Source organism: Petaurus breviceps, unplaced genomic scaffold (assembly GCF_028583685.1).
Source record: "Petaurus breviceps papuanus isolate PSGF00001 unplaced genomic scaffold, PetGlider_PUasm1.0 178, whole genome shotgun sequence".
Classification (NCBI taxonomy): Eukaryota; Metazoa; Chordata; class Mammalia; order Diprotodontia; family Petauridae; genus Petaurus; species Petaurus breviceps.
In genome coordinates, this window is record NW_027185777.1 from 22,228,181 (window position 1) to 22,253,117 (window position 24,937).

At 38.8% G+C, this 24,937-nt stretch overlaps 1 protein-coding gene across 27 annotated transcripts in view; it reads left to right on the forward strand.

The window, feature by feature from the left end:
- The window catches only part of SVIL (supervillin), a 267,203-nt gene that overhangs the window by 163,410 nt on the left and 78,856 nt on the right, over positions 1–24,937 (forward strand). For 22 of the 27 annotated variants that reach the window (XM_069086415.1, XM_069086412.1, XM_069086418.1 and 19 more), the window contains 3 exons: positions 20,250–20,330; positions 22,786–23,709; positions 24,094–24,264. The exons of 3 other annotated variants lie outside the window; for them this stretch is intronic. In XM_069086415.1, coding sequence (XP_068942516.1) covers positions 20,250–20,330; positions 22,786–23,709; positions 24,094–24,264 — 1,176 coding nt within the window. The remainder of the gene's footprint in view (positions 1–20,249; positions 20,331–22,785; positions 23,710–24,093; positions 24,265–24,937) is intronic. 2 more of the 27 variants (XM_069086408.1, XM_069086424.1) reach the window with 2 other exon arrangements.

Here is a 24,937-nt window from a genome sequence, read left to right on the forward strand (position 1 = left end):
TTTTCTTGGGTTAGACTAGGTGACCTAATATTCCTTCTAGCTCTGAATCTGTGATCCTATTAGCGAGGATGCATCTTGAGCTGGACCTGAGATTTCATCCATTTAAATCAGCAGTTAGGAGGCAGCATAATGCAGAAAACGTGGGACCTGGACCCAGATCTGACCTCAGACACTTAACCAGCTGTGTGACTCTGGGCAAGTCACTTAACTTCTGTTTGCCTCAGTTTCCTCATCTGTAAAAAAGGGATAATAATAGCACCAATCTCCCAGCATCCTAGAAAGGATCAAGTGACATAATTGTAAAGTGCTTAGTACAGTGACTGGCACATAGTAAGCTATTATTAAATCCTGATGTCAAAAAATCCATCCCTAATGGGGTCTACTACTATTCTGTGACTTAAAGTCTTAGAGGGTTTACTGAATTACTGACAGGTAAAGGGATTTGCCCTAGACCACATGGCTACTATAAGTCATAGGATTGGTTCCAGACCTCCATGCTGCCTTTAACCTTTGGAGAACAAAAGAGATCTAATTTCTGTGGATTGATTTTCACTGCAAAGAGTTTTCATCATATGGCAGTGCTGAATTCTTGTACTATTTTTCCTTTTTGAAAGTCATCTAGTTCATTACGTGTGATAATGGAGAATATTTTTTAATTCTACAAAGAGAACAATATAGCACATTCTTTGTCTCCAAACCTTATCTATCAGTCTCTGAAAAATGTTTGATAACTGGCACCACTTTAAATGGAGAGGGGAGGACAGGAGCATTTCTGACTTGTTCAAGTTAGTAACAGAACTAAACTACTTCTTGGTAAAGCATTTTGAATTCCTGTAAAGTAGATGAGAGGTTTTCTGGAACTAAGAGAAGAGTTTCCAGCCTACATATTTCTCTTTTCAGTGTTACTGACCTAGACAGACTGATTTTAGAAATTACTTGAACATGACCTGGTGTAAGAAGTCATTTCAGAAGCGTTTCTGAAGGGTCAGGAGCCTCGTATCCCACTGTTCCCTTCAGCTTCTACAATTCAGTCATTCGCAGGCGAATGAAAACAAAGATATTTAATATATGTCAAGGGAAATTCCCCGCCAGAAGTATTTACATGTGAGTGGATGACCAGACTGTGGCATCAGATACATTCAGAATAGTTTTGTCCTGTATGCCTGTTCAGTTCTAAAAAAGAGATGTAAAAATGCGTTTGTATCCTGCTGTGGATGGCCTTTATCTAGAGCCAAGAAATCTTAGAGGCATAAATGCTAGTTATATAACTAGACAAAGTGGCCAGCTTCTCGGATCCTCTCCAGTGTGAAGCCAGTGAGTCTAATGCTCCTGACTGAGGTCTCAAAGAAAACTTTATAACCTGGGAAACATGTTGTAGAAATAAAGAACAAAGCAATAGAATGAGGAGGGAGAGTCAGTGTCGTAGAAATAAATATTAAACCTAAAACTTATGTCCAACCCAGACAGGACATTCTAAATAAATAGCATCTCTTGGGAAAATATTTACCTGGTTTAGGAAGTAATTCTGATATTGATCCCATCAAATGAGGATCAAATAAGTGTGTTCACTTTGTAAACCTTAAAGTGCCCTATAAATGCTGACTATCTTTGCGGTTATATTTTGCTTTTGGTTTGCATGTCAAAGAAGTTTTCCCCCAACTTTTAGGGATGGTAGAACCTAAAACCCATTGCCATTTATTCTAGAGAGCTCAGGGCTTCCAGAAAAAAAACTGGTTATCCTAAAGGGACTAAAATAATACTTAATGAAGTGAGGCATTACTCTGCTTCCTTCCACAGGCTTGGATTTTTATAACCTGACTTTCTGGAAAGACAGCAAACTTATGTGCTGGTCCCTGTAAGTTTTATGAGTGTATCTCGTTGAATGGTACCAAGAAGCTGATTCCTAGCATTCTGTCATTCACTAGCACTTAGACCCAGCCTTAACATTCATGTGGAGCACAGCCAAACCATTCAATTGGAGACTGCCGGTCTTCTCTGAGTATCATTTGATTGTCAGGACTGCATTAAGATGTCTATAATTACCATGCTTACAGCTACTGATGCATTTTCTGAAGCCCGAGTTGATGTAGGAGGGAAGCCGGGAGAAAGGGTTGTATAAGAAAAATGGAAATCTTTCCTGAAATGAAGTTCCTGAGACATCACAGGAACATGAACCTTCATCTTCATTCATAGGTGAACATCTGACAGACTTCCCATTTCACATTCATAGTTATATACTTAAACAGTTTATGCTCAGGAAAAGATTTGCTGTTGCCCTAAGGACACCATGTCTCAAGTTGTGGTAAGAACTGACCTAGGCCATTATTTCTGTCATAAAAGCTATTCATGAGAGAAATTAAAGATTTGTTCCTCAAGTGACTTAGCATTCAGCTTGTGCATCATTATACACATTACAGAACTGTGTATATTTGGACATACACATAAACACATATGCATACACAAGAGCATGAGAGAGATGTGTTCTTTTCTCCAAATCACCACATACCACATCACAATCACCCTAATGACCTTAGGCAGGTCACAAGCCTCAGTTTCCTTATTTGCAAAATGAGGGGTTTGAATTTGATCACCTCTGAGATCCCTTTCAGCACTAGATCTGTGATCAATAAAGCATTTGCTCAGTGCTTATTTTATATCTGTGAGTCTATGACATTAATAAGTGAGTAAATCCAAAGGAGTTGTCTGTAGAATGGGAAAGTGAAGCGGCTTGTTCAGAGACCCGCAGCTGACATGTATCAGAGGTGAGATCTGAACTCAGCTCTTTCTGACTCCCAGCCAAGCTCTCTTTTCTATTAATTACCAGATGCCTCCACAAACTCTATGTGTATAATTGTTCATGCATATAAATATATACACACATGAAGATTTATTTCTGCCAAAAGACTGTCCATATACTCAGAAATATTTACACATATATCTTAGTAAAAAATGTGTGCGTATGTATGCATACATAGCTGTTATGTATGTAGATATATTTATGTTTTCCCACGTTTTAAATCTGAGCTGCCAGGCATCCTGAAGTATACAGACACATAATCTACAGACCCAGCAATGAGACCACAAGTACTTCTAATTCAGGCTCATGATTTCAAACATTTAGGTGTTCTTGCTCCCACCACTGCACAGGGACTACATTGTTTAGAGGCTGCCACATGTCTGTGGTGGGATTGTCCCTATACAAGAAATAGTGTTTATGATCTGAGTTTGTAAATGGCCAAAGTTGGATGAATTCCCTTCTTGCCCAACTATTCTATTTTCACTTTGACATTAGACATACCAGGTGACCTGACTGAGTGTCCTTGGGGAAGCCTACCTTCTGACATCTGTTTACTGTTGGAGAAACTCTCACCTCTGCCCTCTAGAAACTGCCCTCTATGGTTTGCCCTGTTTCTCTTGAAGAAGAATACCTTTTTTTTTTTTCATGACCATGGATCAAATTTTCTTCAATTTTCTTTCAATTTTTCTTTTCTGAGCATTGGAAGTTGTTAATTTTGATGAATTGATTCCCACAAATTCATTTTCTTTTCAACTTGATCCCTATCTACCATTCCTGCTTCATCAAATTAAATGTCTTCCTACAAAAATAACTCCCTATAAAGTCCAAAATATTCAGACTCAGACTATGATTTTTTTTGTTTTATAATCAGTTTCTGGTCTCATCAGCATGAATCATCTCCTTCTTTCAGTGCAGTTTACAACACATAATGTCCTTTCATCCTTTTCAATTCTTACCTTTGTCCTTCCATAAATTCTCCATGGAATATTTATCCAAAACTCTTAAGGCCTTCCTTCAGGCCAGGGAAATATTTCACTGATAAACAGGCTCTCTCATCTCTCATCAATGGTCAATCCACCTTCTTTTCCAGTCATGCATGCCCTCAATGACATATTTTTTCTATCCTGAGAAAAAGTAAAAATACAAAATCTTCTTTGTCTTTGTCAGCATGACTTTCAAACCTTTACAAATTGGAGGAAGCTGATATTTAAACTTGAAGTTGGCCAGAGAATATACAGGGATGTCTACGCTGTTTAATAGTTTTCCCATCAGGAAAATTTTTAGGAAATGAAATTTTAATCTTGGTGAGAAAAGCAGCAGCAGGTTAATAGTCATCCTTATTAATGGTATACACAGTAAGAAAAGAGAAAACTAATCAGTGCTTCCCATCACAAAGAACCCCATTAATTTTATAATTAGGTTTCATCACCCACACAGTAAAAAATATTATACTCAGATTTATTCTTTTCTACTTTTGTAAGAGTGAACAGATTTGAATCTGTTGACTTGAAGGAATTATAAGTGGTACAGTCACTTATCTCTTCATAAATGCTCTCCATGGTGGACAGTCATTGTATAGCCCTGGAACAAAACGGAGTCTAAAGGGCAATGATCTGTCACTACTCCAGCACCACAAGGCTCCTTTGATAACAGCATGGTCCTTCTCAATGAGGGCAAAGTCCTATCACAGCTACGTGATGGGAATCGGAGTCAGAGAGTCAAATGCCCAGTATGGTCAAGTGCCCAGTATGCATGTGCTAGTGCTGGAGATGCAAAGAAAGGCATAAGACAGTGCCTGCCCTCAAGGAGCTTACAGTCTAATGGGTAAAAACAACCCAAAAATAGAAGCTGAGATGGGGGCAAGATTATAGTCCTGCAGCTGGGGGTGAGAGATGATCTAAGGAGGCACAGTAACAGAGCCAATTTCGTCCTAGAAGAAGATGAGTTTCTGGAGATAATGAAGTCAAGGAGAGCAGCTGGGTGGGAAGTGATGAGATGATTGCCCTGGACACCCTGACTTCAACTAATGTAGAATGGGGAGGAGCTCTCCAGACAGAAGGAGGAAGGGGGCCAGGGATTTGGGGCTACTGAGGAAGTGAGAGTTTCAAAGTTGATTTCATCTTCCCAAAGAGTAAGTTTCTAGTGATCATGAAGTACAGTAGAGCAGCCAGCTGGGGGGAAATGATCTTTTAGGAGTTGCATCACACCTTCCAACCAAAAGAGTTAATCATCCTGGGTCATAGAATTTTAAATAACAAAAGGTCCTTTTAGACCAGTTCAACCAGCAAGAGCTGGTTTTACAAAAAAAAAACCCACACATTTTACAAATTTATTTTATTCAATATATTACCAATATTTTAGAAAAGAGGGAACAGAGTTGTAGAAAATTAATGGGACTTGCCTAAGTACACATAGCTTATTGACTGAAGAGAGGGATTCAAACCCAGAACTCTTGATTCCTAGCCCCAGTGCTCTCTCCAGCATGTCCATACTGCATTTTTCATAACAGTGCTTGATTCCATCAACACAAATAAAAGAATTGACTACATTTTACTAGAAGTGCTCAGTGTTAGACTTGTAATCAGGAAGACTTGAGGTCTTTACTGATTGTGTGACCCTAAGTAAGTCATCTAACCTCTGTCTACCTCAGTTTTCTTATCTGTAAAATGTAAAATAATAGGACCTACCTCCAAGGGTTGTAGTGATAATCAAATGAGAGAAAATCAGTGGAACACTTTGCAAACTTAAAAACACTATAGAAATGCTATTATCATCATTTCTCTAAGAACATATCCTAAGTTTAGCATCTCAAGGAGTTTTTGTTCAGTGTACATAATGAGGACAAAGCCATGCTTTTTTGCATCAAAACCATTCTCACGCCTGACCTATAGGGAAAATTCCATTCGTACCATTTTCAGGTGGCTCACTTACCATTTAGCACTTAGAAATATTTTCTCAAGCTGTTCTATTGTAATGAGATTGTTATTTTCCTAGAAAGGTTCAATTGACTGAGAGTCAAGAGTGTCCTCACATTTAGTTGGAGAGGTAATAATTTTCCTAAAAGGGTTTGGGAGAATGGAAGTGGTATCTCCTATTCCTCTTGTGTGAAAACCCAAAGCAGGGAAGAGTGAGGTTCCATGAATATACCCATCCTTCTGTACTTCAGAGGGACTTTGGAGGGACTGCTGATCTGAGAAACTAATTAAAACTTATAACAATCTGTATACCAGGATCTTGGAACACAATGGGTTTAGCTTTCTCCTTAGAAATTTACTCTGAACATAATACCATTTGTGGAAGCACTTTAGTGAAGGAGGGCACCATTCTTTATATTCCCCTGTAGAAGTCTAGCAGTCAGAAATCATCTATGTTAAAGCTAAAAGAGACTTTAGAGATAATCAATCAACAAGCATTGATTAAGCATCCATTACATGCAAGGTGCTATGTTAGGCACTGAAGGTATAAAGGCAAAATCAAGTCATAGTTCTTCATAGAATAAGATATTTGTTGATTGCATGGATGCTGACCTTTGACTTCTAATTAAATTCAATCCATTCAAACTGGAGGGGTGGGTCTGCTATGTCTGGAGTTGGAGTTCTGATTTTAAATGCTCTGAGTTATTTTAATTTGGGAGTCAGAAGGCTAAGTTTACATGAACAGAGTTTATTATTTAATCAAATGGAACTTTTCCCTCCATGTTAGCTATTTTTATACATGAAAACACAACAAAATCCCCCAAGAAAAATAAAGAAAGTGAAAAAAGTAAACTTCAGTATCTTTTTTTAGAGTTTATCAGTTTTCTCTCTCTCTGGAGATGGAAGTGTGTTTCATCATGGTCCTTTGGAATTTCTGGAATCATCAAGAGTAGCCAAGTCTTTCACAGTTGGTCATCATTATCAAATGAAATGTTTAAGGAAATTATTAGTGATGCTTGGGGGTAGGGTGGGGTGGGGAGCAAAACCTATCTATGCAGATTAGCACCTTTCCTAGGATTTATAGTTATAGTTTTAGAGAGCTTCCTAGGATTCTGAAAGATTGTGATTTTTCCAGGGTCACATAACTAGTAAGTGTCAGAGGCAGCATGAGTCTTCTTTACTGGGACCATCTCTCTCTCTGCACAATACCATGCTTCCTCTCTCATTGACACATATTTAATGAAATGTATAATCACTGTTTTGCAGCATTATAATTAGATATAAATGGTAGTCAATTCATATAAATTACTGTAATCACTATTACTTTTACACAAGAAGCCAAGCATTTCTGGGGTCAACTGAGGGAACTGGCTGGTGGGTTGGGAACTGAATAGAACTGTAATCTGTTCCAAAGCCCTTCCTAACACTCTGAGAAATGGAATCAAAGGGACCCAAGCTCCTCCATCTTCCTGGAGGTTAGTGATGTTTCACAAAATAAGATGCTCTCAGAGTTTTGGTTATGTATAACCAAAGTCAGTGGCATGAAGTGATTTAAGAGAAGCTCTCCCCCCATACAGGATGGATATTTTGATTCTACTATTGTTGGATACTTTAATAAGATCCTCTTCTAATACTTCACAATAGAATGTGGGTCACATCCAGTTGACTTTACCTTTATAAGTCTTCACCTGGTGGTATTTACAACCACAAGGCAAGAAACCACATGTGTATTTTTCTTATTAAGTGACAGCTGCCTTGGCCCCTGGGTGCAGTTAGAAATAGAGCCAAAAACAGATAACATTTGTCTTTGCCACCTTCTTTTCCTCTCCCTTTTCAATCAGTTAGCAAGTATTTATAAAGTACCTACTATGGACTACACACTGTGCTCAGCATTAGGGTTGCAAAGACAAAGATAACTCCACCCGTTCTCAAGGACCCCTGACCTTAGGGAGGCAGGATACCAATCATTGGTGGGATCAGGAAAAGCTTCACGTAGAAAGACAGTGGTGTTTGAAGCATGTAAGGGATTAGAAGAAACGTCTGAGGTGAAGAAATGCATTCCAGGCACAGGGAGAAGGGTAATGAAATGTCAAATGTGAGGCACCGCTGAAGGGCCAGTTTGGCTGCCCAGGAGCTTGCAGGAAGGGGACTTAATTACAATGAGGCTGGAAAGGTAGATCTGGGTCAGATTGTGAAGGCTTTTAAAAGTCTAACAGAGGAACTTACTTTTTATTGTAGAGGTAATAAATAGATAGAACATTTATTAAACCCTTTCTGTGTGCCAGGCACTGTTCTAAGCAATGTGGAGGAGAAGGCAAGCAATCAAGATAGCCTCTTCTCTCAGAGAGGTTACATTATAAAGGGTGAAGACAACACATAAAAGGCAGAAGAAGGGAGAAGGAGATGGTGTCCATGCTGGGGTGCGTCTGCTGGTGAGGAATCCAGAGAGTAAGTCAAGCCAAGAGTGCAATGAGTGTGGGGGTTGGGCCCTGTATAAATTGGTGTTCTGGGCAAGGGATTCACCAGTATTGAGGATAAAGGTATCTTCTGGGAGGAATAGCTGCTGAGGAAGTAGAGAAATCCAAAGAGTGAGTCGAGTACAAGATGAAGAAGTGATCATGACTGGAACCCCCTGTGAAATGAGGGTCTAGACAATTGATGACAATCGAAGTTCATTGGGTAAGGGCAGTGGTGTCAGTCAAGAACAAGACTGAAGACCTGAAATAGTTTTAGGAAGACTTTCATTAAGTCATTTGACAGAGAAAATGGAGCCAGAAAAAGGTGGGGCTCCCCCTCCTCTTGAATCTCTGTTCAGTCTCACATTATATAGAGTTCAAACAAGGATACTGCTGTACATAGGCAATTAGGCAGTTTCCAGGTAAAATTGCTTGAGATATGTCAACAGGTAAGTGTCAATATTCGATAAAATTTGGGTAAAGCCAAAACACAAGCTATTGGGGAATCCCAAGAAAAAACTTTTTGGGATGGACATAAAACCCACATGGCTGGACCCAAAACTAGCTCTCCAGCTTCCCTGGAAAGTCTCTGAGGACAAGTATGACCTAAGGCTTTGGAATAGACAATTCTTTTAGACATAAAACTAGATTCAAAACATATTCATAAATAATCAAGTATTTTCCCCCACAGTGGTGACATAGGAAAATCACTTTAGCAGTTATGTGGAGTACAGGTTAGAGTGGACAGAGACTAAGAGAATCAATTAGAAGGTAGTTTCAGTAGTTCCAAATAAAAGGAGGGCGAGCACCTGAACTAGGGTGGTGTCTGTGAGATTAGTGAGAAAGGGGACTGATAGAAAACACATGGTCATGGTTGAAAGGGCAGTAGTGGGGTGAGGGAGGGTAAGGAGTTGAGGAGACTACAAGGATAATACAAAGATTTTTCAAACCTGGGAGAATGGTAGGACAGAGGTTCTCTTATCAGAAACAGGAAATTTGGAAAGAGATGGAAGATTGGGGGTACATAGGAGGAAGCAGGGAGAAAATGAGTTCTGTCTTAGACATACTGAGATTGAATTGTTTATTGGATGTTGAATTTGAAATGACCAACAGACAGGAGATGATGTGGAATTCAGGAGAAATACTGCAACTGGAAATTGAGATGTGAGAACCATTTATATATATAATTGATCATTGAACCCATTGGAGCTGAAATAGTCACTGAGTGAGTGAAGTGAAGACAGGACAGGACCTAGGACTTTCTCCTCTTCTATCACCCTTTCTAGCAACTTTAATGCTATTTTCTGATTATCCAAAATCTCACAATTCAGTAGTTCATCCAGCCCTATGCTACTGTTGCCTCAACTCAAACTTCTTTTCCCTTAATGTATGGGATGATAGACACTCCTCATTTTGCAGTTTAGGTACAACCCCCAATGACATAACTAGGAAATCCCACAAATGCTGTATGTGCTGTAGCACATAACCCTTACTTTTCTACAATAAAGAGGGAAAGGAAGGTGACCAGGAATAAACGAGTGATCTTCTCTTTTCCCCTTTTTGAATTCTTTTCCTCTACCCATTGTCCTCCCAAGAGGAATTTATAACTAAATTGGAAACTGAAGTTTGCAATTTTCCAAAACTAGTTGGGACCCCAGGCAAAAGTTTGTCTTTATTGTCTTCCCATGTCCTTTTGGAGTAACTATTCCTTCTTTTCTGGTTGCTTTAAGTTCTTTACCCCAATACACAACCCTCTTGCTTCAAAATCTCATGTTATACATGGGTTTAAAAACATTTCCTAGATTTCTAAGGCATGGAATTAAAATAATTTACATTAGGTGTGAACTAAAAGCTTAATCTTCCTAAGAGGTGTTTGAATTTTAAAAGGGAGTTTGTTAACCCAAATGAATATCTAATTGTTGGGTTGTGTAAGGCCGTATTTGTGAACTGGCCTGGAATAGATTCCTCATCATTTCTCCACCCCCTAGTCTCTTCATGTAGTCCACTGAAGATAAAATGGGGGAGGAGGGGATGAAATGCATCAGTTTTGTAGCCATAAACTATTATCAACACCCCATCCTACTCTTCATCTTTGAAAAGGAGCCAGTGGAGCTCAATTAAGAAAACTTAATAGGCTGGAAACTCTCTGAGGACCTGCTTTATAGGTCTTCTATAGAATGACCATATTTTCAGAATAAAAAAAAAAAAAAACAGGTCACATGGTCCAACAAAGGCTATATCCCTTTTGCAAAATCTTCTTAAAAATACATTTTTTTTCCCCCTTGAAACTGGTTGTCCTGGAAAATCCAAGCACAAGGTAGTCATAGCTATCTGTGGCTACAAGCACACAGTGGGAATCTTCTGGTGTTTTTCCTATATCCTGACTGCTGTCTTGTGGATTCCTTATAATGAAAGAACTCCTGGAGCTCATCAGGAAATGACATCTTCATTAATAAAAGTTCTCCTTGCCCTGGAGGTATCTGGTTGAATAAGAAAACCTTACTCTTCTTTCAGAAAAACATGAATTCAGGGTTTCTGGTAGGTACTTAATAAATGCCTATTGACTGATTGAATAGTCTTCTAGCTCTAAGCAGGTTAAGGAGGAAATCCAACATTGGATGGGCAATAGAAAGAAAAAAGGTTTTTTCTTCCTTAGGTCATAGATTTTGGACTGGAAGAGATCTCAGAGGTCATCTTATCTGACTTCCTCCTTTTACAGTCCCAGAAAACTCGAGTGACTTGTCTGTTGTCATACCAGTGAGTTCTCCCAGAAACAGGATCTAAACAGAATTCCTCTGAGTCCAAATCTAGCACTTCTTTGACTTTACCATGCTTTGCTCCCTCTCTAGGGATCCTGTAGGTTGTTAATAGCTTCCCAGACTGGAAGCTGGGAATGCAGGTAAAGAAGACAAACTCATTGTTTTTTCCCTTTTTTTTTCATTCCAAGATGCTGTTCTTTGTTGCTCCATTTCTCCCCCTGGTGGAATGCACCTTTGGGCTAGCTATCAGACTAAGTCGTCTTTCTCCATGTAGTCATGCAAACCTGCTATTATGTAAAAGGTTATGAAAATATGATCTTGTTAGAGAAGTGTGGAAATGGGCTCTGGCAGGTCAAACCTCATCTTCCCATTCCGCTAAAAACTATGAAGTGGGGGTGGGGGAGAGGAAGTTGGAGATAAGGAAGACAGGCAAAAATGGACCCTTAGCCAAAGGAGTTAGAGACCTTTAACTGTGGCAGGGTGACAAAGACAGGGGCACCCCAGGCTGTGGAGATGGAACCAAGAATTTCACTGCTCTTACTTGTCCAATTCTGAAAGGAAAACTGGGACTTGAAGTTCTTCCTCTTTACTCATTTAATCTGCAGCATGTCCTTGTACTGCACGCTCTGTTTATTCTCCTCAGTTAAGACTGCCTAAGAGAATGGTCTTCACTGTTGGAACATTTGTCTCCTTCAGGAGCATCCTTTTAAACAGTTGTCATGACACTTTTTCCTATTATGGATCACTTGATTGGCTCATGGTCATTCTGCAGGCTACCCTAGTACTCCCTAAAACCCCGATACCTTTTCTGTTGTTCCATGGTCCTGTCATGATCATTCTAATCACTGGTGTAGCTGCCAAGCAGGGGCACACAGCTCCCTCCTATGCCTTGGAGAAAGATGGTTCCTTGTGGAAGTCAAAAATACAAAGTGTTAATTGGGTGCCAATTACAAATGAAGCTAGGAAACCCTGCTGTTCCTCTTAACCATGGTGTTGGCTGGGTTCCCTTTCTCTCATCCTCTTTCTATAGGAGTAAAGTCAAAACTGCGGGTTTCTACAGATATCAGAATTATGTGGAAGATTTCTTGTTACTTCCCTAGAACTACAGAATATTAGCCCTAGAAGGGTCTTTTGAGATAATCCTGACCAAAGCTTCTTTTTGCAGATAGAGTGGGGCCCAGAAAGGCAATTTTAAAAATCCTGTTTAGTATCCCATTCAAATATTTCCCCTTCCATCTTTTCCCCCATGCCATGCCTACTACTATTAATGTTGCAATAAATCTGTAAATCCACTTTTCCATTTTTGCCCTGTTTCTGGATAAATCAAGTAACAAAGGAAAAAAATAATAAACAAGAAAACTTTCCTACTGGTTTTTCCCTTCTTTCTTCAGGTAGCCAGACTATAACCACCCCATCTTCCTCTTAGACTCTGTTAAATTGTGATTTCCTATTGTTCCAGTTCTGGGAAAGAATTCCAGGGAACTATGGCTAATATTGTGATGTTTCCAGGTAGCTCCACATGCTAACATTTACATTAATCATGCTAACATTAAAATAACAAACATTTATTTAGCATCTCCTGTATGTGGAATCTCCTCCCCCACCTACTCTGCCATTCCTACCTTAGCTTAGAGATTACTTTGTTCATATTGTATATATTTTGTATGTATAATTTTTTGTATGGTGTTTGCTTCGCACAGTGCCTGGCAAATGATAAACACTTGATAAATGCTTGTTTCCTGATTCTCCTGCCAGCCTACTAGGTCCTGGTGGGGAGAAGCAAATTTTAGATATGATCCTTGCCCTTGAAGAACTTGTAAGTGAGTATAACCTTGTCTTTCCCCTTACCTGTCAATTAAGTAAGCTTAATATTATGATCATCTATCATGGTACTCTAATATGATTTGAGCCAGCTAACTGGAATAAGCCTCCTCTTTAATATGCCTTTAACTGACTTTTATTCATTTCCCCTGGCAAACATTTATTGAAGTGGGCAGCACAAAAAAGATGGGTGTTCTCATTTTGAGATCAGTTGCAAAATTCTTTGGTCATTCCTTGCATGTGCCTGTTTTTTTTTTTCCTTAAACCATGTGCTTCCATGATTATATGAGTTGTGTTTGGTCATTTGCTTGGCCCTTTGTCTTTCCCAGGTACTTCCCACTTGTTTTCTTTCCTTTTCACACTTCCTTTATCCCTAGCAAGGACATTAAGTTACCTGACCTAAGTCCCAAGGAACATCTTCATACCCAGAATCCCTGCTATAATCCAGTAATTATGGTACCCCCAAACAGATAGCTACTGGATCCTGAGACATCTTGCCCATGTTGAAGTAAAGCACCATGGGGTGATAGAACTAATATATTATGTCCATATGGCTCCATCTTGATCCCATGACTATATACCTTGTCTGAGGTAGCTTTGATACCCCCATAGGAGCTACCCTGATGGTCAAGATCTAAGCAGGGTGCATGGAAATCCAATTCATTTGAGAGAACTTGAAACCTTTGAGTGACCCTAGAATGACCCATGCCTTCTGGAAAGTCTTCAGAGTAAACATGACTGAGGTCTGGACTGCTACCACACCCTCTCTTCTCTCCAGCAGTCCTTTCTTTTCTCACATATTTATTCCTTGACACAAGTCCTCTCTCATTCCCAATTCTAATCCTCCTGAAGGACGTCAGATTATAACACCAAGACAGAGAGTCCTTGATCAGACACAGAGACTACTTCAAAGAGAGGCTGGAAGAAATCTGAGTGATCTCACAACCTAAGCAGGCCCAAACACCCTTCTTCAGTCCCCATCAGCTTCTGTGTTTCCACTCTTTTCGGTTTGGCTTAAGGACAGCATCCTTTAAATGCAACCAAATGTAATGGATCATTTCGCCCTTGTTACCCCACTTTATAATTGTGTATCAGTTGTCCCACTGCCAGAGAGGGCAGCATAATGTCACTCATAGAACTCGAATCTTATAAGATGCTGAACTAGTCATTTCCACTGAGTCACTGCCTTTCTCATTGCCGTACACCTCAGCTATCTGTCTCCCATTCAGGAGTTTTTCCCTTTTGCTAAAAGGTTAGGAAGCTCACCAGGTGTGTTAACTTCTCCAAAATCCAAAGCTCCCAAAGTAAAATCAGTGTTTTAATGAAATGACCTTAGTATTCTTTCATCTGAATCTCGGAGGTGAATTTGGCCACCCCTAAGTAGTAATATTCAGGCTGTAGCTCTGGGGAAAAGCCTGACCAAGAATTTCCATTGCATACCCCAATTTTTAGGCGCCTGTGAATTAGCCAGATCAGTTCTGTATTTTGATTTACTATTTCTGGGAGCCAAGATATGCTTTTAATCAGCTTTCAAAAAGGAGCTTTTGGCTTTTCTACCAATGTAAACATTCAAAGATTGACCACTTTGGGCTTTTCTCAGTGGGAGAAGGGTTGATTTTTACTTTGGGGGGAAAATCTGGGACAGATTGCTTGATTGTGTGTGGTCCATTGAAAGAAAATAAAAGTTTGACATATTTTAATTTTTAAGCCCAGCTAAGCAGATTTAACATAGACCTCACCCAGTTCCCAAGGATCTTAACTGGGACAACTGCTTTTGCCCACTGTAAATAAAAAACCAAAACATTCATCTTAACAATAGAAGATCTTTTGAAGAGCCCTGAGACATCTTTTTCTAATGACAAAAATGCTTCAAATGTTGTGTTTCTATAATGTCCAAGAAAAAAGTGTGAGAAAATTTCTCTTTTTGAACCTTTAAAGTGGCAAGGGGAAAATTGGCATCATAGTTTAAGCAGATCTATTGTAGGGACTGAAAAGAGGGCCGGGAGTTAAATCTGGGGCACTTGTGTGATTTAGAATTTCAGAACTGTTTGGGAAGATGCAGGATGGAATAGCTAACATTGCTCATTCTCACTGACCTTCCTGATGCTTTTTAGACACTAGATCAAGACTTTATGCAGGGTTTTAATCAGGAAATTGTGTATTCACTAAGGTTCATCCTCACCCCCACCACCCATACCTTTTTTTGGGTGATAATACAGTGATCACAGTAGGAGGGCCACATTCATAAACAATTGATAATTTATGGGTTGTGAGCTCAGAAGGAAAAATTCCTTATGCTGGAGGCAGTTAATGTAATTTTCCTGGAATGCTTAGGTAGACTTCAAGGCTGCTAAATACTTTACACGTTTTGCATTATCTCTCTTTCTATGCACAATACAAGATAATAAAGCAGGCCAACAAAAATGTTTTCTTGTTTCCTTGGTGCATCTACAAAATTTCCAATGCAGTTTTCAAATACAGGCATAACTTGGAGATACTGTGAATTCAGTTCCAGACTGCCTCAATAAAAAGAGTATCGCAGTAAAGCAAGTCACACAAATTTTTTGGTTTCCCAGTACATATAAAAGTTATGTTTGCACTATACTGTTGTCTGTTAAATGTACAGTAGTATCATGTCTAAAAAAACCAATGCACATGTCTTAATAAATATTTTATTGCTAAGAAATGCTAACCATCACCTGAGCCTTCAACAAACCAGAAGTTTTTTTGCTGGTAAGAGGTCTTGCCTTGATATTCATGGCTCCTAACTGATCAGGGTGGATGTTGGGGTAACTGTGGCAGTGTCTTAAAATAAAACAACAATAAATTTTGCTGCACCTATTGACTTTTCCTTTCATTTGAACGCTTACTTAGCCATTGTAGGGTTTTTAATTGACCTAATTTCAATAAGATATATATATATACATATATCTCAGAACTAAGAGGTCCAAAAGAAGGAGAAAGATGGAATGGCTGGTTGGTGAAACAGTCAGTACACACACATTTATCAATTAATTTTGCCTTTTCATGTGGTTATAGTTTGTGGCACCCAAAATTAATTATAACAGTAACATCAAAGACCACTGATCACCATATAGTATATATAATATAAAATAATAATGAAAGCATTTGAAATATGGTAAGAATTACCAAAATGTGACACACAGACATGCTGTTGGAAAAATGGTGCCAATGGATTTGCTAAATGCAGAGTTGCCGCAAACCTTTAATTGTTTAAAAAAAAAAAAGTAAAGCATATAAAACAAGTTATGCCTGTATGTAGTGGTCATAGGGACGGGTGATATAAAAATAGATAGCTATTTGGTTCATTCAGTCTCTAAGTTTGTTTCTTACACATTTTCCTATTCCCACTGCTTCTTTTGGTTATCAGCCACTTTCTTGGGCCAAAAATCCTGTAGACCTCCAATGTATGTATACCATAGGTTCCCAGACATCAAAGCAAGGACAACTCTTCCCTGCAGCAGTAATTATACCCTTTCACCAAAACTATCCTTCTCTTACTTGATCCTCTCCTTTTTGAGCTGTTAGAGAGCCCAATAGATGTGGCATTTCAAATCAAAGCTCAAGCTGTCAATCAACAAGCATTTATTAAATGTATTCTATGTGTCAGACAAAAACAAAAAAAGGAAAGTTATTCTCCATCTATGGGATTTACAATCTAAGCAAAGTTGACAACATGACCGCCTGGGTGTCTATGAAATGTATACAGTAAATACAAGGTGATTTGGGAGGAAAGCATTGAAAACTGGAATGAAGAAAGTCCTCTTGTAGAAGAATGTGGTGTTTGGATTGTACCTCAAAGGAGACTAGAGGTTCAGAGAGATGGAGGTGAGGAGATATTGCATTCCAAGCATGGAAGAGGGGGACAACCAGTGCATCTCAGGGATTGCCTTATGGGCTCTTTCTGAATAGTGATTTAAGGAATTGAGAGGTAAAGGGTGGTGCCCAAGCATTAGAGGCTTTCATTTCCTTCCCTCCTTCATTTAGGGCCAAGAGATGGTGGGATCCAACTGAGCTGTCTCTCAGCCAAGCTGTGAGCAGTGGAACTGTACAGTTCTATAATCTCGTACTTGTTGGGTTTCTTGTGATAAAGACAATTAAAATCAATAGACTCCTCCCATCATCCATATGCCTTCCCTTGCAGATAATCTTTAGGACTGTCTAAGCTAGACTTTGGGAAGAACTTTCTTAAACTTCCACAGGTTTTTTGGAATTGTTCCCCTATGGCTTTTATAGTAAGGTGATTTTAAGCAATCCTAGAAGTTCTTCTGTGATTAAGATCACACTGAATATTTATTTGCTGATGAGGTCTTGGATCTATTTTCTCTTTAAAAGAGTAAAGCCAGATTAAGTAAAAAATTCACTGGAGATTGAGCTCCTTGAGGGAAGGGACCATTTCTTTTTTGTCTTTGAATCTAGTTCAATGTCTTGCACATAAGTAGTTGTTTAATAAAGGGGTATTGAGTATCAGACATATGGCATCATAATGTGTTTTGACTGGGCATCAAGGAGACCTGACCTTTTGAAATTTACTAGTTTGAGACAGCCTGTCTGAGCCTTAGCACTCCTATCTCTGGAACAGAAAGGATAAATGAAATTCTAGCAGGGCTTTTTTTTTTTTTTCACAAATTTTAAAGCTTTATATAAATGTCAGTCATTTTTACAATTATTTTTACTATTATTGTGAACTTGCACAGTTCTGCATTGTGTCACTAACATGTCAAAACTTGGTGACTATTCACTGCTTTCATAGTTACTGGAATCATAGGATGCCAGAAACAGAATGGACAGATATTAGGGATCACCTAGCTCAAACCCCTTCCTTTGTAAATGAGGAAACTGCAATCAGGTGATGGTGTTGGGGCCAGGACTGAACACTCAGCCTCCTGCCCCCAGTCTGAGAGTCTTCTTCACCCCACCCCCACCCCATGTCCTGAGAACCCACAAAGTGCTACTTGACAATAATCCCCGAGGGAGGTTCTGGGTCCTATGACCCTCCTGTTTCTTATGGATGAGGAGTAATTGTAGGTGTAATGGTTAAATTGAGAGAACTGCTTCCCTTTGAAGATAGGTGATAATGAGAATCATGATGATAGCAATGGAAATTTATAGAGGACGTTACCATTTACATCCACTATTTCATTTGATTTTCTCAGCGCTGCCAGGTGGGAAGTGGTCTTGTCAGCATTAGTATTCTCATTTTATAGATGAGGAAACTGACATTCAGTTATGATTATTTGCCCCATGTCATACCACTAGACAGTGGTTTTCTACAGTCTTCTTACTCCATAGCAGCTTATACAAAGTCCAATAGCAGCAGGCAACCAGAAATGTCTAATTTTTTTATCTCATGGTGACAAGGAGCAATATTTCATCTATTATGTTCATTTAATATTAGAAAAAGTTAGGAAAATTTTATTCTCCATTTTCTCCTGTGCTGTGATTTTATATGCTGTGAACCAAACAGTAAGCAATTTAACTGAAACCATTGAAATAAAGATTAATCCCAAATCCTGACAAATATTTTGTGTGTATAATATATTGATTTGTATATCTGTTTGTGTGTGTATACATATATGTATATAAGTACATGAACACACATATAATCTTTTAATTTTTATGGGGCAGCTATAACTCTGGGGTATATGTGATTATGTGTTGGGCAGAATCAATCAGTCAGTCCATCTGTCAGATTTCATCATGATTATAGTGAAGGGACCCTCTGGTCAGCAGGTGCGGAGAGTATTACCTTCATTATTCAATGGAGGAATGTTCCAATAGAATTCCAGAATTTCAGATTTGAAAGTGACCTCCAAGGTTAACTATTCCAGCTTGCATCTGAACAGAAATCTTCACAACAAAATCACTCATAAGCAGTCATCCAGTTTCCATTTTAGAACTTCTCTATTGGTGAACCTTTTGAGATGGTTGACAGATTACTAGATCTTGAAAGTTAACATAGAACCAGGGTCTGAAAATAAAGGTGTGGCTGGAAAGTAATCAGGCAGTGGACATGCATCCTGTTTAACAAAACTTTAAAATATATTCTACTGAAATATAAATGAAATGAAGCTGCTCTAATATTTGGTTTGTAATATTATACATTGTGTACATCTCAGAGTAAACTAAAGGATATCGGAAGGTGGTCTGTGACTCAGTAATTGGTAGGTTTCATACACTATGTTTGAAGCCAAGACTACAATCACTTGAACATACTTTGACTAGGTCTGAGAATAGTTAGTAGTAAAAACATGGTCAAGTCAGTGGCTGGCACCACAGATACTGTGAAATATGCAGTTTATTCACCCCTTCCCATCCTTTGTTCACACTCATTTTGTGTCTTGTTGCCACCTTATCACCGAACCAACCCACATCTTAGAGTTGGGAATCTGGAAATGACCTCAGCAGTCCAAGTAGTTCTTCAAGAGGATTTTTTCTTGATAGACCTGACAATAATGATCCAACCTTTGCCTCTAGTGAAAGGGAAAGCTCCTGGTTCCTGGGTCTATACAATTCCCTTTTGACTATTTCCAATCATTTCCAAGTTTTTCTTTTCGTCAAACCAAAATTTATCTCTTTGTACTTCCATCCATTAGGCTTCATTTATCCTATGGAACCTAACAAAACAAATATAATCCTTTTTCTGCTTGAAAATAAAAGAAATATCCTAGCAAAAAATAAATGTGAAAGAAAGAGTATTAACTGAGATATCAAGTGGCCTGAATTTTAGTCCCGTTCCTGCATCAAACTAATTATGTGACTCTCAGCAAATTATTTATTTTCCCTCACAGCTTACATTTATTCATTTGCAAAATGAGAAGGTTGGGATTAAATGATTACCAATCCCAGCACTAAATGATTACCACTCCCAGCACTAAAATTCTATGATTCCAGAAAATTTCAGGAATGTGTCATAGCAGTGAAGATTATGAATGACCTTATGGATTTCTGCCGATGCTTTTACTATCATTTTCACTTTCCAGAAATTCGTCATACTTCTTTCATGTGTAAAGCAGTTTGATTTTTGCCTATTCAACTTAGCAAAATGAATAATGCTAGGTGGCCAGATATATTTATCTACAACCAACATCTGTTTTCTAATCATAAGAATATTTAGCATTTTTCCATTTTACTGAAATGACATTGATGGAAGGGATACTACCTCTGCAGTGCCCCTGGTAGAATCTTTTGAGGGTTCTTTAAACTACTTATATGTTGGATGAAGGCATTTGCTTCCCAAATCTGCTATTATCAATTAGGACCTGACTGTTTCTGTTTTAGAAATTCCTAGTGGCATCAATGCAAACCTAACAAACCCTGTTTCCTTTAAAAAAAAAATAGGAATCCTCTCCTTCATTGAACTTTGTGGGCTGCTGTTTGTTTGTTTGGGGAGAGGGCAGTTAAGTTTTTTAAGCCTCTGTGTTATTTTTTGAAATGCTCATGGAGAATGATCTGAAGTTTTCTTTTCTGTATATGGTAGCCCAGGGAAACCCAAACATGAGTGGTTTCTCCAGAAAGATTCCGAGGGAGACACACCTTCACTTATCAACTGGCCTTCCAGGTATCTCTGAGATTAAAACTGTGATTAGTTATTGCTTCTGTTCTTTTCTCCTGGTTCTTCTAACCCATCATTTAACACCAATTTCTTCAGTGTCTATGCTTTAGAAAATTGTGTCTTCAACAAATGACTACAAGAAGTCATTTCATAAAAGCCTGTTGATCCTTCTCATTTTTCTGCTTGCCACTCATACCTTTCTCTTCTTTCTCCTCCTTCTCCTTCTCTACCTCTTTCTCCTCTTCCTCCTCCTCCTCTTTATCTCTCTCCCCCCTCTCCTCCCCCTCTCTCTCTCTCTCTCTCTCTCTCTCTCTCTCTCTCTCTCTCCCCCTCCCCATTCTCTCCCCCCTCCCCTTTTAATTTCTGTTATTATTTTTCTGTTCCTCTTCCTTCTTCCTCTAATATTTAATTGAACAATCGTGTGTTTAGTGAAGAACTAAACAGCATTTTTAATGGGTTTTTCCCACTCCTAGTTGTTTTCCTTTGGGATCTGGCTAACTTCCAACATGTTTCTCATCTTGTCTACCCCATCCTTAGCCTGTTTTCATTTCCTCTGCCATCCAAACTAACAGCTTGTTTTTGGTAACCTTTTAAAAAGGCAAATTCAGGGTGTGGTTTAAAAAACAGATTTTAAAAATCTACTATCATTTCATTTTTAAGGTGGGGGAAGGGGGAGGAAGAAAGAGTAAGAATGAATACAAAGCTCCCCTGTACAGTTTCAGACGGTTCTATGCTCTAGTCTGGTGACAGTGTCCAAATTGTCCCTAATTAGAAGCACACATTCCATTGGGAAGTTTAAGCCCCATTGCAGTCATCGTTTGACTAGCAAATGTTATGAATATGAAAACTTCCAACATTGCCTATTTTCTCGGAGGAAATAATAGCTGACTGTGCTTATTTCCAAGGCTTTGGGGAATAAACAGCCTTTTGTGTGAGCCTTTGCTTTTTAAAAATGAAGAGGGACATTGTAATCACAGGCATTTCACATCCTATGTCAAAAAAACATCCATCACAGTTGGGAAAAATCAGGTTATTTAGACAAAATTGATTATTCTTTAACATATATGTTGCAATTGAAAGTGACCTTGCCCACTAGTGTTGATATGGGTGAACTCTTTCATTTGTTTTTAGAAATGAGTTTTTCCCTTGCCCTCCCAATCCTTCATTTAAAAAAAAGATCATTATCAAGTAATTAGGTATATTCTCCACCTGTTTGTGTTCCTTTACTCCTGCTTTAATGCAGAATACTTAAAGTGGAGGCCTTGAAGTGATTTTAGTAACTTTCAGAAAATAGTTCTCTATTGTTCTAGGGCATTTAAATGGCTCTAAAAATGATCACCATGCCCTCTTTTGATTTTGAAATATATAAACTGGCTGCATATTTCAAAAGGTGTTTTTGGTTTTTTTTGCCAACTGTAAGGCAGTTCTCTTATCTTTCTCACTTCTTCAAAGATCAGCAGCAATAACTGTCACAATTGGGTCAAGCATCTGATTGTCTTGGCCTGACATTGGCATGTTGCTGCTACTGCCACGTACCACCTCTATTTTCTACCCTTATGTTATCAGACCCCACAAGTATGTACTAGAATCTTAGAGTCAGCAGAGATTTCCTCTAGTCAGACCCTTCCTTTTTGCAGAGGAGGAAACAGAGACCCATGGGGTAAAAATGACTGCCTATGGTCATACAGCTACTTAGTGGCAGAGTTAATGACAGCTCTCTTCATCCAGTGCCGTCATCCAGCAAGAGCCATAAAAACCTTTAAACATTTTCCCTTCTCGCTTTTTTCACTCAAAGCCAAAATGGAAGCTGTGATGCTTTGAGTGCTCATGCTTTTATTTGCTTCTGTGCAATGATGTTCCATTTTATTCTCTTCTATTTGAGGAGAGGAATTTGTATGTCTCTAGTTTAAAAATGCTTAAAATTTAGTATGCATTGTTTGAAAATATGAACAGTTAGCTGGTACAAAAGGAACTCTCAAGGATGATTTCGTTTTTTCCCTCCTTGCTTTCTTTATCCTGAAAATGGTCCTGAAATTTCAAATCATCTTCTAAGAGAAAATGAAATGACAATAATTTTGTTTGTTGGAAGTGTGTATAGGTGTAAAAATGTCTCTGTTAGCCCACATGCTGAGACTATGCATGCCTGAAGAAATGCTGATCTATGCACCCCAGAATTGTACATAGGTTTGTTGATCCTCACTTCTGGGTTTTTGTTACAAAAATTCAGAAACCAACACTTTGCATGGGTTACTGGAAAATGGAAAACATGCCAATAACTTGGAAGTTTAATAGGTTCCTTTGATTCAGCACACTGTGTTTTCCCCTTTACAACTTCAAATTCAAAGGACATAAAATAATGGGTTACTTTCCTTGTCCTTCATGGTCCACAATTGATGCATGCTTTTCTCCCCATTCATGAGTGACTGTGTTTTACGGTTTTCACCCTTTTTCTTTCTTAAAGAGTAAAAGTTAGAGAGAAATTGGTGAAAGAGGAAAGTGCTCGCAGAAGCCCTGAATATGCCTCAGATCCTTTATCTCAGAGGAAACACCAGCCAGCTTCAGTCCAATGCATGTCTCTGCAGTCAGAAACATCTGCTTTTGACAGGGTGACAAGCAAGCCAGTCACTTCTACCCGCCAGCCAATCCATGGTTATATACAGCCAGCTGGTCATGCCCACACTGCTAAGCTGGTAGCCTCTGAAAAACTAGAGAGTTTCTCTGGTAGCAGCCAAGTGGAACCAAACACTCCCGACATAACACAATTTCCTGTGCCTGGTGGTGCCACAGAAGAGGGAGGAAGGGATGAGAACCTTGAGCTTCATATCTATGAATCTGATACCAAGGAAGATACCTTTAGAACAGAAACCCTTGGGGAAAGCAGGAAAACCAAGCTTGAGACTCACGAGCAGGTGAAGAATGGCGAAGACCCTTCTGGAAGCAGCAACCAAAGGAGGCCAACAGGTAGCTCAGCTATCACAAGCAAGCAGAGAACCAATGCCTCAGAATCTTGGCTGGACCTCGAGAGCCAAGTCCAACCATCTGAAGCCGCCCAGTACCAGCCCCCCGAGAACATGGGAAGGAGTGAAACAGTCATGTATGTACAGAATCGACCTGCTTCTGAAGTCACCCCATCCAAACACCACAAGCAGGACGTATCCATGGTGAAACGCAAACTCCTTACTCGATCGCTCTCTGATCACACTGGTGACCCCAAACCTGAAATGTTTCAATGCACGGAAACGATTTCAAAGAAAGAGCTGCAGTTTCAGCATGCAGGAGATGAGGCACTGCCTGGAGAAGTTGGCACAGTGGACACAAAGGTGTCTGTTGCCCAGCTCCGAAATGCCTTTCTGGAGTTTGCCAATGCCAACAAGAAATCTGAACTGTAGGTGATGTTTCAAAAATATTCCTAGTGTGTCACTTGCACGCTCTTGGTAGTTTTTTTTTACCTCGATCTCAACATCTGTTGTGTCCTGCGTTGACGCATATAGCTTAGCTCACAGACACATATAGGGCAGACTGGATAAGGAAATAGCACCAAACCTACTCTCTTGCTTCTGCTTGCTAATGAAACAAGTATAATATTGATCAGCTGGAATGGTTGTTTTTTTTTTTTAACTTATTTCTACGCATGATAAGAGGCATGCAGAGTGAATTAACAGTATCAGTGAATTGAGATGCTGAGATACATATGTCTGTGCTTTTATTCTATTTCTCTTTCTTCCTGTTTTCCTTTTTCCGTGCACTTTCTGTCCTCTGACTGTAAAAGTCAATCACGGGTTGAGCGGTCAACCACAGGGATTGATTTACCTACCAAAACGGAACGGGAGAGAGGGTCCCGGAAGCCAAGACGGTATTTTTCTCCTGGCGAAAGTAGAAAAACTTCTGAGAGATTTAGAACTCAACCTATAACTTCAGCAGAACGAAAGGAGATGGATAGGTAGGCATATGTGTGTGTAGTTCTATTTAGGTATAGGGAAAATTATGGTACATTTTACAAAAAAAAAAATCAGCAAAATCAAGAAAACAAAATTTGACTGGTTAAAAATATTTCTTTAAGAAAATTGACCTTCAGATTGAATTGCAATAGTGTTTCTTTTAAAATAACAGTACCAATTATACAATTCTCAAGTTGCATAGAATTGTAAAAAAAAATATATTGACAGTAATGCTTTTATGAAAAGAAGATAAACTCATATATTTATATACAAACTTTTTATCCCATATAGTTTTTATAAAAAGAAAAAAAGGACTATTTTTGAAGTAAAATACAGCTTTTTGCTACTATTGCCATTCATTCTTGCAAATGATGAGGTAGTTTTGATGCACCTGAGTTTTTACTAATGAATTGTTGCTACATCCCCAGTCCCCTGTATAGAAATGGTGAGAATTGGCCCCTAACTTAAATGTTAATCACATTAAAAGATGTACCTGGTCTTCATTTTTCTCTACAAATTCTATGTTTTGCTATAACTGCTTCTACACACTCTGCTGTGTCAACAGTCACTGCAAATGAGTTGCTCACAACCCAGGTGCTACCAGGGTTACTTTCTTCATCAGAATATCATTGTCTTTTTCTTTTTGCCTTAAAAATTATGATCCATTTTTGTTAT